The sequence below is a fragment of the Micropterus dolomieu genome, linkage group LG21 (assembly GCF_021292245.1).
Source record: "Micropterus dolomieu isolate WLL.071019.BEF.003 ecotype Adirondacks linkage group LG21, ASM2129224v1, whole genome shotgun sequence".
Lineage (NCBI taxonomy): Eukaryota > Metazoa > Chordata > Actinopteri > Centrarchiformes > Centrarchidae > Micropterus > Micropterus dolomieu.
Window position 1 is genome coordinate 18,696,063 of NC_060170.1, and position 14,688 is coordinate 18,710,750.

The 14,688-nt window shown below is 43.6% G+C and overlaps 1 protein-coding gene across 1 annotated transcript in view; it reads left to right on the top strand.

The window, feature by feature from the left end:
• ptch1 (patched 1) overlaps nucleotides 1–11,232 on the top strand; it is a 51,055-nt gene extending 39,823 nt beyond the window's left edge. Inside the window, exons 19-24 of the mRNA XM_046034727.1 lie at nucleotides 2,838–2,975; nucleotides 3,231–3,373; nucleotides 7,240–7,339; nucleotides 7,493–7,849; nucleotides 7,959–8,508; nucleotides 8,609–11,232. Of these exons, the coding sequence (XP_045890683.1) occupies nucleotides 2,838–2,975; nucleotides 3,231–3,373; nucleotides 7,240–7,339; nucleotides 7,493–7,849; nucleotides 7,959–8,507 (1,287 nt within the window). The 3' untranslated portion in view covers nucleotide 8,508; nucleotides 8,609–11,232. The remainder of the gene's footprint in view (nucleotides 1–2,837; nucleotides 2,976–3,230; nucleotides 3,374–7,239; nucleotides 7,340–7,492; nucleotides 7,850–7,958; nucleotides 8,509–8,608) is intronic.
• The last annotated feature ends 3,456 nt before the right edge of the window (nucleotides 11,233–14,688 follow it).

Genomic DNA, 14,688 nt, shown 5'->3' on the forward strand with positions numbered 1-14,688 from the left:
CACACACACACACACACACACACACTCCCACAGATGTAGCTACTCTTGGAACTAGGTTGGATTAGGGAGGGAAAGCCTTGATATTGGTGATTTGGCTGAAGAGTCTAAAATGATTTTTGCAGATACACTAAATGATCAGAACCTAATGCTAGTTAATCAGAATAGACAAATATCATCTGCAGATGTCATCTTTGCCATTGTTGATTTATCTGATTACTTCCTTAATGCTCTTCAGTAATCCGTTTCTGGAATTGAAATTTCATCATCTTTCAAGGCTGTGTGGCCTCTGCCTCCAAGGCCCCAAGCGCAAAATCATCATCAAGTGCTGGACAGTGTCTAATAAAAATGATGTGATGATTACAGCTAAATAATGACAAGTTCTGTGCTTTTTTTTTTTTACTTCCAACAAATTTAACTCCCTCTCATTGTCTTTTCATCCAGTCCCGGCTGCTGAGCCCATCGAATACGCACAGTTCCCCTTCTACCTCAACGGGCTCCGGGAGACGCCGCAGTTTGTGGAGGCCATCGAGAGCGTGCGGGCCATCTGCAGCAACTATAGCCGACAAGGCCTACCGTCCTACCCCAACGGCTATCCTTTCCTGTTCTGGGAACAGTATGTTAGTCTGCGCCACTGGCTCCTGCTGTCCATCAGTGTCGTGCTTGCCTGTACCTTTCTGGTATGTGCCCTCTTCCTGCTCAACCCATGGACCGCCGGCATCATCGTGAGTATTATATACTGGCCAGAGAAATATATGTGTGTGTGTGTGTGTGTGTGTGTGTGTGTGTGTGTGTGTGTGTGTGTGTGTATTTCTCACTGACCTATGCAGGTGTTCTGTCAGATGATGAAATAATGTACCTGCTCACTCTTTGCTACCTACTTTTGATACATGTAATATCTTGCTGGATTGATAAGTTAATGGATTATGTTACAAACAGGCCCACTCCTTATCACAGAGAGTCAGAAACCTCCAGCTTTTAGTTATTATAAAAAAATCTATTTCTTTCCTGGTTTTTATGTGTGGCCCAGAAAGCATCGCAGAGAGGAGAGAGTCGGAGAGGAGAAGGGGCTGCTGTGTGTTATTGTAGCCCCAGTCACCACTGTTTATCTTGTGCTGTTTTGTTAGGGCCAGTCTGTTTAGTCTAGTCCAAAACTCCAAGACACCAACGCTGAAATAAATGGGGAGAGGACATAAAGTTTCTCAGGCAACTTGCTCCCACTCTAAACCTACAAAAAGTGTGATTTTATTTCCATCCTCTACTCTCCTGCTCACACAAGAGCAGTTTCCAAGGATACACACAAACATGCATTCACATACACAGGCAAGCGTCCAGACACACACTTTGAGCACACGCTTAGATATGTATATACTAGCACACATGCCATATGAACGTGTAAACATGCAGGTACATAATTCACACAGAAACACATACACAGAGCGCTCTGGTTTTTCTCCCTGGTGGGTTGTATTTTACGACAGGCAGTGGCCTGGCCACCTGAGCCCTTAAATCGAGGAGGAGGGGACCTCATGTTCATCCTTCAGGCTTTACTAGCAAGATCAAAAGACAAGTTATGAAGAGGCGTCAAGTTTAACCATTTGCTCTGTCCAGGACCAGACCACCGCCAGCCCTACAACGTCAAACCCTCACCCTTAAGCCCTTTCAAAGCCTCTTAGCTATTTGCCCTGAAATCCATCTTAACCGCATATACAGAGGCCTGGCTTTAAGCCTTGTGTCTTGTGTTTAGATTTATACAGATGTTTGTAATCCACTTTATATTGACTGCTGCTCAGAGACTGATCTTTTGTGATTAGGTTTTGCTTCCTTTCCATGTTTTCGATTGACGTTTTGTTTTATCTGTGGGAAAAATGTGATTTAAAAGACGAATACACAGGGAAATCCTTTTTTGTCTGAGTTGTTTGTCTCAGGGCATCTACAAGTAAATATATAATATATTAAGATCTTAAAAGACAAGTTCAATTCCCTGAAAGTCTGTGAATGTGCACAGGACCAGATGTTCTCCCAATATATCTGTCCAATTGTGATCAGATCACCAAAGATGCACTTGAGTATAAAAACTGTAAACAGTGTCAGGCACACACATATACACCACACACAAATACCCCCTCTTGGACACCCGTGCACATACTCGCTCATTGTATGCACACACACATGCACACACACACACACACACACACAGTTCCGTCCGCTGCCCACTTCAGCCCTCTTCAAACGATTTGGGCCCCATGTAACCTGACACCTGTCAGCTGATAATGGCATTTACTCCAGCTTCTGTCCCGCTCTCCGCTGAAGCCTCCACACACACACACCAACACGCACATATCTATAAGATCGAGATACTCACACATATCATTTTAATGTATTATTGCCCCTATCTGTCTTGTGTACATTCAGTGTTGTGAACTGTAAATCCACACAGCACATGCAGTGACTAATAGTTTGTTTATTATAGAGCAATAAAGTAGAATAGTATTTCCATTTATGGTCATTTGATCCACTACGCTTACGTATGTTTTTCAGCTCTAGGTTTGATTGGCATTTTCTTGCCACTATGAAATAGAAGGTACAATGATTATTTTTTGGACAAAAACAGAAGAGAAAAATAACTTTGTGACATTAAAACCTCCAGAAACTACTTGAAAACCATTTATTTTCTCTAAAACGAAGACAGAGATGATGAGGAAAATTTAATTAATGTGAAGACTGGATGATACAGATCAACATCTTGTAAGACATATAGGTATTAGTCTTGTATTTTCCTCTATGTGGCCTCATTCAGCTATTTTCCATTCTAACAGCAGCTCCTCCTTTCCCTTCAGGTCTTGGTGCTTTCTCTCATGACTGTGGAGCTGTTCGGCTTCATGGGGCTGATGGGAATCAAGCTGAGTGCTGTCCCTGTGGTCATTCTCATTGCCTCTGTGGGCATCGGAGTGGAGTTCACCGTCCATGTGGCCCTGGTAGGCATACACATACTGAAACAAATGACAATAATCAGGGTCAAGTGTTTGGCTTACATGTCTTACTTTCTGATCTTAAATGCTTCAATTGTTTCAGCTCCCAGGAATCGTGAAATGTTTATTATCATAATGATGTTGAAAAGTGTAATTATTTTTTCTTGAATAGTTTTGAAATCCGTGATCCCATCAAGAGCAAGACATAAATTATGTTTTTGTGTGTGTGTGTGTGTGTGTGTGTGTGTGTGTGTGTTGTAGGCATTCCTGACAGCCATAGGGGATCGTCACAAGCGGGCAGTGCTGGCATTGGAGCACATGTTTGCTCCGGTGCTTGATGGGGCCTTTTCCACCTTATTAGGCGTACTCATGCTCGCTGGCTCTGAGTTCGACTTTATCGTGAGGTTAGTACAAAAAAACCCAAACCTTATGAGGAAAAAGCCACATTCATATAGCCGAATATATAAGCACACTGGACTGCATGTACAAAGGTTATCGTATGGTGTCTGTGTGGCGGTCTGTGAGACCGTTGAGACCATGCCTCAACCTATATGTCACACAGGAATCTACCTGAGACACCAATCATGCATGAAGGCTCTTCACTTTCTTCCTACGTTCCCTCCCTCAATCTCTTTCTCGTCTTCCACCCACATCTCCCCTTCCTATTCCCCCTCTGTAAACCTCATCCCTTTTCCAGCTACCAGTGACATACCTGAGTTTTTTTCAATTTTTAGGCGCTTGGTCTCCAAGAAACTTCATAAATAAGGCCTTTATCTTTCTCCGCTCTCCTCTCCCCTTGTGTCTTTCCTTTCATCCTCCTCTTTGCCCCCTTTGCGTCTATGATGCCTGACATTGTAGAGGAAACCAGGGGGAATGATGGCGAGTTGAAGGTCAGGAGAAAAAGGAGGAGGAGGTGGAGGGCTAGGAGAGAGTCGATGGAGAAGCAGAGGGAAACAAAGTGAAAGAGAGTGAGGGGGAGAGAGAGGGAGAGCAGGAAAGTCCTCTGGCTTTTGCAGTCTCCTTCAGCTAGTTTACTGCCCTCGCTAGACATTTATAAGCATGGGAAGGAGTAACGGGGTGGGGGGCAAGAAGGTAGTTGTGGAAAGACAGGAGAAGTGGAAATTAAAACCGACACACAGTGGGGGCTCTGCGTCGGTGGCTCTTTTTGTGTGTGTGCGCTCTTGTAAGTGTCAGACAGAAAGTTAGCAACCAGCCACCATACAAGGGAGGACAGCTTATGATTCTGTACATTCTTGAGTATTATGAGAAGTTTCCAGTGAGCTCAGTGAATAATTTAATGTAGCTGAGGTAGCTGTATAATTTGGTTGACCTGCTCCTTTAAGAAAAGTCCATGTGATCTACAAGGACACAAACCAATGTTCACAGGCCTGTGCTAATGCATGCGCACCCACACAATCACACAGTCCCCCTCATGTACACACAGACACACCACCCTGCTTCCTGACCTTGTAATCATGGGGGTCAATGATGGCATGCCTTGTAGTGAGTGCACACAGATACACAATCAGAGAGATGCATGTAAACAAACGCACATACACACAATCACAGAGAGGCCTATAGACCTTCTCTCCTCACCTCCAGTGGTGTACTCTGGTTTCTGGCTCAGACCCGGGCCTCCATTTAAAGGTTCTGCTGTTGTCTGAGCAAACAAAGCAGCGGCCCAAGACGGTGCAATAACAACAGGCCCAGCTTGTATTTTTCTGCTTGCGCCGAAAGAAATGTTTCCCTGACTTTCCCCATCAGCCCTGTGAATGTTTTCACTCTAAACAGCCCGGTGGGGCACTGAGCCTGGTATGTGGGCTGCACGCGTGCATTTGTGTGCAGATATGTCTGTCCAAAGGTGACGTGGCATTTACCCCTCCTGGTGTGTGTGGAAATGCTAACTGTAGTGATGACACAGTTATTTCAGTTCCACTTAAAAAAACATTTCTGATAATATAATAAAAGCAGATGAAGGATGGGTGGGTGGACAGCAGGGTTTCAATTCTGCATAGTGTAAATATGATGATGCTTGCAATGCCCATTAATACCAACAGGGTTGGGAGTAACGCGTTACAAAAGTAACGCAATTACAGAAATGTATTGCTTTTTGCTGTAATGCAGTTACATGATTAGGGAGGCTGCTGTCAGTGCATCCTGACCAATCCTGTCAGTGTCGGGAGATTTAAATAATCATTGAAGTAATGCTGCTGTACCGTGTACCCTGTACAGTAATATTATAATATAACTAATTGCTCACAAATGACAGTAACTAGTAATCCATAATGTATTACATTTTAAAAGTAACTTGCCCAACACTGACTACCAAGGGCTCCAAGTTTGAAATTTAATTTGGCATGTTCTCAAACATTGTTTAATATGGACCTCCCTGCTATTTGAGTCTGTATCCAGTGTACCGCCAGCTTAACACTACACATTCAGAGCATGCAGTCCTGTCCTCAGGTCACACCAGTGTACCTGCAACAACAATCATTTTAAAATTACTTTCATCCTTGCGGGTTGCACCAGATCTGTCTGCAGGCTAGATATGACTGTGCTCTGATTTTTTTGACTCTTCTCAGCATCTGTTACCCCCAGAGAGTAAACTGAAGTGAGAAAAAGAGAGCGATTTAGGTGAGGCCTGTGTTATGAAACTGCTTGTGAAAATGGCAGACAGCCTACAGTATGAGTAGGCTCATTAAAAACACTTATCAATTTCATATAATGATGCATTTGGGGTCATTGTTTTCTGTAAACAGAATTTATTGTGTTTTGGAATATATCTCTCATGGTCTACTAGCACTGAGCAGTATAAGTGTGTGTCCAAACCAGCCCTTCCAAATTGTCAAAAGGGCATTTTGCATATTTAGTAAGTTTCCATCCTGTTTAACAGTCAGACACAGATGAACCAGTATTGTGAAGGTGAGGCCACCCATGGGGTGGACAAGAACCAGCTCTCCACACTTGTGGTTCCTCTGTACAATGCCTGCCTTCCTGCTGCACACACACACATACTGACATAAACACACACACCCCCCCACACACAAACTGCATAGTCAAGGGTCCGTGGTTCATCAGTGTGTCCCTAAGACCTTTCACTTGAGAACCAAGTGAGGAGGAAAGCCTTCCCTAATGAAGGGAGCTGGATTGGCAAGAGAGAGGTAATTAGAGTGGAGATTGGGGGGTCTTACCTGATACATTGGAGATTTAATTAGACGGAGGGGATTGTGGAATGGCCGGGAATTTCACAGGGGCTTAGCTGGAAAGAAGGGAGAGAGAAGCGAGGCAGAGAAGAGAGAGAGAAAGAGAGAGAGAGAGACCAGGGAGGGGTGGCGCTCTGAGGGTCCCCTTCTCTTCTTCCTAGACCAAATTGTTTAAATTCTATACCCTTCACTTATTTGTTTGCTTCTCCCTCTCTCTTTTCTAGAGCCAGAGAGGAGAGAGAGGCCCCTGTCCTCTTGTGGCCCCCCAACGTTCCCCCCCACTCGCTTCTCCTCTCCTCTCCTCTCCTCTCCCCTTTTTACCTCCCTTACTCCTTCCCCCCTCCCTTCACATTCCTCACTGCTTTGTTTTCTCCATGTTTGCTTATACACCACACATCCAAGAGAGAGTACCCTCGCCCCCAATAACACCCCCCTCCCCCCTCCCACCAACCCCACCCCCTTTCTTTTTCTTCTTTCCTCCCGTGCCTTTGAATTAACCAGCTCTGGCTAATTATGCTTCCCCTTTCTTTTCTCTCTGTGGCTTCTTTAAGACTAACCCTCTTTGGCAGGGCTAAGAAACACACAAGGTACATTTTTGTTTTGCTCCTCAAAACCACAGTGCATGCCTGCCTGTCTGTGGGGGGTTTGTATATGTGTGTGTATTTGGGGAGTGGCCGGGTGTTTTTGTGGGAGTATTATTTCGGGCATGTGTGATGGTTGATCTTGCACATGTCTCCCCACGTCTAAACCTCTGTGGTTTGCACAGGTATTTTCTTTGCCTGCTCTGTTTCTCTGCTGCCATGTCTGCGTTTGTCTGAGCAACTCTGTCTTTTTTTTTTTTGTTCCAGCCATGAACCTTCCCCGTTTTGAGCTGGTCTTGTTCGCGATATCTGGCATTTTTAGTAAATGTTTGTTGAATCACAGAGGAAGTGAGAGGAAAAATCGAGGTTTTGCACGCCTAGTGTTTTATCCTTACATGTTGCGTTTAGTTAAATTTTTCCTGAGATTAAAGTTTATTCCCTGTTTTCAACTGTTTTTTTGTTTCTGTGTGTTGCTGTGTGTTGCAGGTATTTCTTTGCAGTGTTGGCCATCCTAACCGTTCTTGGAGTACTGAATGGATTGGTGCTTCTTCCAGTATTACTGTCATACTTTGGGCCCTATCCAGAGGTAAGATCCCAAAAGATACAACTGCAAGAATGTGGAATCTACGTTGACTACAAAACATTTTTTTTCATTCAAGAATGTTTTTTTTTTTAGCGAGTGATACAAGGATGAGTCACTCACTGCTGCTTTCTCACATTCTCTCTGTTCACCTCTCAGGTGTCTCCAGTCGATGGTCGTAGCCGGTTACCCACCCCGTCCCCTGAGGCCCCTCCTCACGTGGTCCACTACTCAGTCCGTCCTCACCACACCACCGCAGCCACCACCACCTCCGGTGCAGCTTCAGACTCGTCTGACTCGGAGTACAGCTCTAACACCACAGTATCCGGTATCAGCCAGGAGCTGCAGAATTACAACCTGCCATCGCACAGAAGACTAACTCGAGCAGAGGAGCAGCAGTACCACGTCCAGACCAGCAGGGGCAGAGCAGCCAGGACAGGGGAGGAAAGGAGAGCAGGGTCAGGGCATAGGCGCTCAGCCAGACAGCCTGACCCTCTGTCCTACACCATGTCTTCGGTAAGAGACTATCCCAATTATGTTGTATGGATGATTTTCTAATTGCAGCCTGCTGATTTTCTTGTTTCTCACATTATAAAACTTAATATCTTTTTGTCTTGCTCGACAGTCTGTCCCCTCTCAGGGTTGTGATTCTGGGCCCCAGCCTGGGGCTACTCAGCGTAACAGCAGCAGGGACCCCAAGAGCCAGCTGCACTGGCAAGCCCCGCCCCCAGCCCGCCCGCGCATGGACGCTTTTGAAACTGCTACTGAGGCTGGGGGCCATTATGGCTCACACGGCCATAGAGAACACTCAGCAGGCCACAGAGGCCGCTCTTCTCACAACTCACAGCCTAATCACCACCTCCCGCATCACCACCCCAACCCCTCAGCATATTGCCAACCCATCACTACGGTAACAGCGTCAGCATCCGTCACTGTCGCTGTCCATCCGGCCCCCTTGTCCAACCCGAGCCCCCCTGCTTCCTCTTACCCAGGATATACTGCAACAGATAGTTACAGCCAGTCAGGGCCGGAGGAGCCAGAGCCTGCCTTCCAGGACCCACACGTGCCACTGGACACCCAGATAGGGACCAGAGGAATCAAGGTGGAAGCCATGGAGCTCCAAGATTTGGAGGCTGAGGCAGCTGACAGCAGCAGTGGCAGACGGGCAAGCTGAGGTGAACTTTCAACTACTTCAGAAGATCCATAAGTAGTAGAACTTTCCTTTTGGAAAAGTCTGTATCAGTACTGACATTAAAATCTCCTTTTTGTTTCCAGTTGTGGAGGACGGAAATAAAACGGCCAAAGATGGACTCCTCTGTATTACTAAGCAGCTGACCCGGCCTGGCAGAGCACAACCCAGCTTAGCCTGCCCCTGGCCATTAGCAGCGAGAAACTTGCCAGTGTTGCCGTCAAGGTGCTCATTCTTACTGTAACCCAGTCAACTATTGTCTTAGATATTTCTATCTATATTTAAAAGATGTATAAATATGTAAATATGAACAAAAAGTAGCTATAATTTTAGGACCTGTACAACTCCTCATGTTAACAGACTGGGGCTGCCATTTTATATTTTTGTGTGTGTGTGTGTGTGTGTGTGTGTGTGAGAGAGTGTGTATGAGAGCGAGAGATAGATCTCTGATTACTGTTCACTCATCTGTGGATCTGTGCCATTAGGAAGCTTCATCTAGACAAAAATACCTGTCAGCATTCACTGTTGCTGCTCAAACTATTGTTTTTAAATAATATACATTTATAACTCTATGCAAATGTCTCTTTAAACAAAAGAAGTGATCTGTCTATGTATATGTGTGTGTGTGTGTGTGTGTGTAGTAGTTTAGTGTAGGGCTGTATGATGTGAAACAGCCCCATTATTTTCTGGGTTATACATCAGATGCATCCTCAGAACAGACAAATATTTACACTCATTTAAAACATGAGGGAAATTGTTAGAATCATCAAAAAGGGCTATGGTGTGTATATATTATATGTGTGTGTGTGTGTGTGTGTGTGTGTGTTCTATTATTAAATAAATGTACGCATGTTAAACTATTAATTTTATCACAAACCTGTGGTAGTTATGAAACAATTACTGTTTAACTTGACACGCTATGCGTGCTATTTAAGACGAGCAGATATGAAGAAATTTTAAAAATTGTTGTTTTATTTTGTTCTTTTATTTTTTGCCTCTGCTTTGGAACCTGTTTCTTCTCCCATCTTTGTATCACTGTCTGTTAGGCTGCTCTCTGGTCGTATTTTACTGTAAGAGGTTATGTATTGTTTAACCCTAGCAGGCTCAAAACAGGTTCTGTCTTGTATACTGACATATGAGCAGTAAACCCACCTCAGAAACTCTGCCATTACAGGGACATTCTCATTACTGATTTTGGTACAGGGTCAACACGGGGCACCAACTGCCCCCTAAGTGGCTGTGCCTAGCGGATAAGCTAAAGCTTTATACAACTGTATACTGTACAACCTGATTCAACATGGCACTTGAATGCATTTAAACTTAATTCACAGGAATATTCCGCCTCAAATAGCTCTTTATTTCTGTCCAACCAATAAGCTAGCCCACGCAGCCTGCTAAGGGCTAAGCCCTATATGGCCTGACAATGTGCTCTGTCTGTTTCAATGTATACGTGTGTATAAACATTTATGTGTGTGGTAGTCCGTAATCTTTCTCTGTCCCCCCCCCCCCCCCCCCCTTTAGCAACAGTAAAGACAACTGGCCTGAATTCGGCCTCATCCGTCACCACTAACCTCAGCTAATAAAAATCCACAACATAATGCCATGACACTAACAAATTTCTCTCAACTGCCAAATGGCACAGCCCAGAGCCTCAGGGGTCAGAGTTTACAGTGCCACCCCCTCATTCTACCAGCAATGGCCAGTTTATATCTGCTTGTGTGTCGATGTCCGCATGCATACCTGTAACAACCCCAACTCCCTCTCAGTGTCCCCGGCCCCTTTGACCCCGTTACTCACCTCCACACCTCAGTTTGCCTCCACTTTTACACTCTTACTTCCTGTTGAACACACTCAGAAGTCTTTGCAGTTTTCCTCCTTCTGTCTGCCGTGCTATGTCAGCTGCTTGCATGAAATAGGTTGTTCTGTTTGTTTTTGTTTTTCATTTTGTTTTCTCCCAATGTCACATTGGCAGTAGTGGAGAGAATCATAGTTGGCAACTATTTTATTCATTTTTAAATGTTTTTTTTTTGTTTTCAACGTTCAATTGCGATATTTATATTTTTGTAATATAAAATATGTTGTTATTTTCTTTCATTATTGTGTTGTGATGCCAGTGGATAACAAATGCAGGGATTTTTATGTCTATTGAAAAAAAACACTATTACAGTTTAATGTTTTTACATTAATTGAGTTTGATCTGTATAAAGTGCTTACTAATGTTAAATAGGAAAAAAAGAGTATATAACATTTTACACTACAGGTCTCATAATAGCTCTTAGAGGATTTTAAAAGGAAAAAAAAATCAGTGGTTCTTCCAGACTGCCATTTTGGTCTCGGCTGGCGTGGATGTATGCTGTTTTCAGTTACAAAGATAAATGTATGCCATATAATTTATTTATATGAAAATTTATTTTTGTAGTGTACATAGTAGTTGTCAAGGTATTTGACAGAAGTATATTTTTAAAGAGTTTATATGTAATGATATACCATAACAGAAAAAAACCTTAAGGTGCACATTTTCACTGCTAACTGTCTTGTGAGACAACATCAACACCTCCCCTTCAGTATTATGTTCCGATCCTTGGAGAGAGACAGCTGTTTCTATGGGTTTGTCAAAGGCTAGCCATGAAAGTAGAAAATTGTACTAGCTCTCTAAATGTTAATGTTCAAACACTGATAGAATTCTAACAAATAAAAATATTATAACTTATTTGTCTCTTTGTTCATAATTTTAATAAATTGAAAATTAAAAAAAAATTGCTTCTGTCTGTGAGTTGATTGTGTTTTGTGCTTAAAGGAATAGTTATTATTTGCTTTCTTGTAGAGAGTTAGATGAAAAGTCTTTAAGCTTAGCTTAGCACAAAGAAATCGGAAATACTGAGCCTGGCTCTGTTTTTAAAGTAAAAAAAAAAAATCACTCTACCAGTACCACCATTTTTAATTTGTGTGATAACGTTGTGTATAAACGACACATTGCACTTTAAAATTCCAGATACTACTTCATACACACCCTCTCTAACTCTCTTTAATGAAGGAAATGGGCTTTGCTCTGATTTAGTGACAGCAAGGCACTACAGTACAAACACCACCTCCACGCAAGTCAGAATATTTCTGGTATTCCCTATGAAACATAGCTACAGGTAAGCATGACTTCCCTATCTCTCTCTTCTCCCAGTTCTCTTCCCACCCGCCCTCCATTGTGTCCTGTAGTGTAAAACTCTGACATCTGGTCTGGAGCCCTGCAGCCCTCCCCAACAGCCCACCCAGCTCCGCCCCTGCACCCCCCACCTCCACTCCCTGTTCCTTATGATTTTGATTGACAGCTTTATAGACTGCAAGGAAATTGGTTGTAGTTTCAATACAGCTGGCCTGTTTGGAGTAATGAAAAAGGGCATGTGGCCTTGAGCTTGCTGCACTGATGGTGAGAGAGGGAGAGTGCCTTGTCTACTGCATGGGTGGTAGCTACTTATTCTCATCCCTCATTGTCATGTGAGAGAAAGTTTTAAACTCACCACCCTGCGGGAAACATCCAACTTGAGCACTTTGATCAAAAATCAGTTAAACACTTATGGATTGCAACAAATGGTATTTCTGCAATGTAGATGAAGACTATGGTTTGCAAATATCCAGCTGTGTCAATCCTGTTGTTCCTAACTACAAATAGAGGATCAATTTTCTCAAGCCACAATCTCAACCTGAACCTCTAGGAGGACGAGGAACTCACTGACCCTGGATAAGCGGTTAGAGGCAAACAGTAGGCATGTCATTATCTTTTAAAGCCAATAAAGGCACACTGCTCTGCTGTGTGCTGTCCAGCAAAGAGGAAGACTGACATGATAAATGACAGGGTGTGTTTGGAAATCTGGGTGGCAGGGTGTTGTTTTGAACTTTTCTAACTGGACTTGACATTTTCAGTCTGTTGCTCGATCACAGAAGGTAAAGACCAATCGTATCGTGGCTGGGAAAAAATAAAATAAAATTTAGGATGAACAATTTTTGCTGAAAGGTGAAATATCTGTGATCACCTATGGTTGTTTGTGGGTGACATGGTTCATTGAGTTGTTATGTTGTTAAGGTCTCTTTCACCAGCACTCCCCTCTTTTGCTGGAGGACCCCAGGTCAACAGACCAACACACACACCCCTCCTCTGGCCCTGCCTTACCCTTTAGCCCCCCTCACCTCTAGCCTTCCCCACAAACACATAAATGCACACACACTCTGGAACTGCACATATTGTGAAGAGAGCTTCATTGAACATAACAAGCTCCAGGTTGTTAATGAATGAGTGTTTCCTGTACCTGTCCTCCAACAGAAAGGGGGTAGAAAGAGGGAGAGAAAGATGGAGGGAGAACAAAAAAGGACGAGAGAGGAGGCAATTAAGAAGTTCCTTCACTCCTGGACTAATGGAGTGTTCCGCCGTGGCTTTCTGCCCAGACTGTGTGACAATGGAGCGGATACATACTACACAGCAACGTTTTTTTCCTTCTTCATTCATTCATTCATTTCTTTTTGTATTTTTCTTGCTTTCTTATCTCAAACCTACATGGGAATTATACAAAAAGGAATGACTGATTCATCAGTTCCAGTCCTTCTTTTCTGTCCATCTATCCCACCCTCTCCCTCTTTCCATTACTCCCTTGTTCCCTGAAAGGCTTGTCCATCATCACCTGCCGGCTGAGCTAAACCTTCCGAGTGTATACTCTCCTCTACATGAATGATTGCTCTGTTGACATGACTGCATGGGACACACACACACACACACACACACACACACACACCTCCTGTCTGACCCAGGGCTAGATTTACACATTCTTTATAAAAACGGAGTTTAAGAATAAATCTGCAGGAAGCATCATATGGTGTGCTGATACGACTCCAGATCCAGGCGTATGGGGGGGTTTATCTTTAAGGCCTCACAGACACCTTGAAAACCATTCAACTTTCGACTTGTGTTTGCTTCTCCGTGTCTGTGTCCGACATTATGCATAAAAACAAGCACTGTTTGCCAGATTTATGTCAAAGTCGCTGGAGGTTTCCAAATGTCAGACTTCAGTGACAGCAAATGAATGCAGGATGAATAACTGTAGATCTCATATTGTAAATAATATTAGCCTGTAATGACTTTACATTTGAGGGCTAAACATAAGATGACAACAAATCATCACTGTAGTAGTAATTGCATCATTAGACTTACAGTCAAGCCCGAAATTATTCATACCCCTGGCAAATTCTGACTTAAAGTTACTGTTATTCAACCAGCAAGTTGTTTTTTGATTAGAAATGACACAGGCGTCTCCCAGAAGATAATAAGACGATGTACAAGAGGCATCATTGTGGAAAAAATTATTGAACAAAAAGTGGCATGTCCAAAATTATTCATACCCGTCTCAATAATTAATCGAAAAGCCTTTATTGGCAATTACAGCAATCAAACACTTGCTATAATTGCTGACCAGCTTTCTGCATGTCTCCACTGGTATTTTTGCCTATTCATCTTTAGCGATGAGCTCCAACTCTTTCAGGTTGGAGGGTCTCCTTGCCATCATCCTGATCTTTAGCTCCCTCCACAGATGCTCAATGGGATTTAAGTCAGGACTCTAGCTGGGCCACTGCAAAACATTAATGTTTTTGTCTGCTAACCATTTCTTCAACGCGTTTTCTGTGTGTTTTGGGTCGTTGTCGTGCTGAAATGTCCACTGGTCCCCAAGGCCTAGTTTCTCTGCAGACTGCCTGATGTTGTTGAGAATTTTGATGTATTGCTCCTTTTTCATGGTGCCGTTTACTGCGATTAGGTTCCCTGGTCCACTGGCTGAAAAACAACAGCAAAACATTAGGTTCCCACCACCATGTTTGACAGTGGGGATGGTGTTCTTAGGGTTGACCATAAAACAGAAGACCAGAAGTCTTCTTCTTTGTCCAGATTGCAAAGGCCAAGCGGGCTTTTGTGTGCCTTATCTGGAGAAGTGATGTTCTCCTTGGTCTGCGTCCGTTGAACCCAGCGGTGTGCAGTGTCCGCTGGACTGTCTGCCTTGAGATGCTGCCACCAGCAGAGCCCAGATTCATCAGGATGGCCTTGGTGGTGATCAAGATTCAAGGTGTTCAAGATTCATCAGGATGGCCTTGGTGGTGATCCTTGGATTATTTTTTACCTCTCTCACTATCCTCC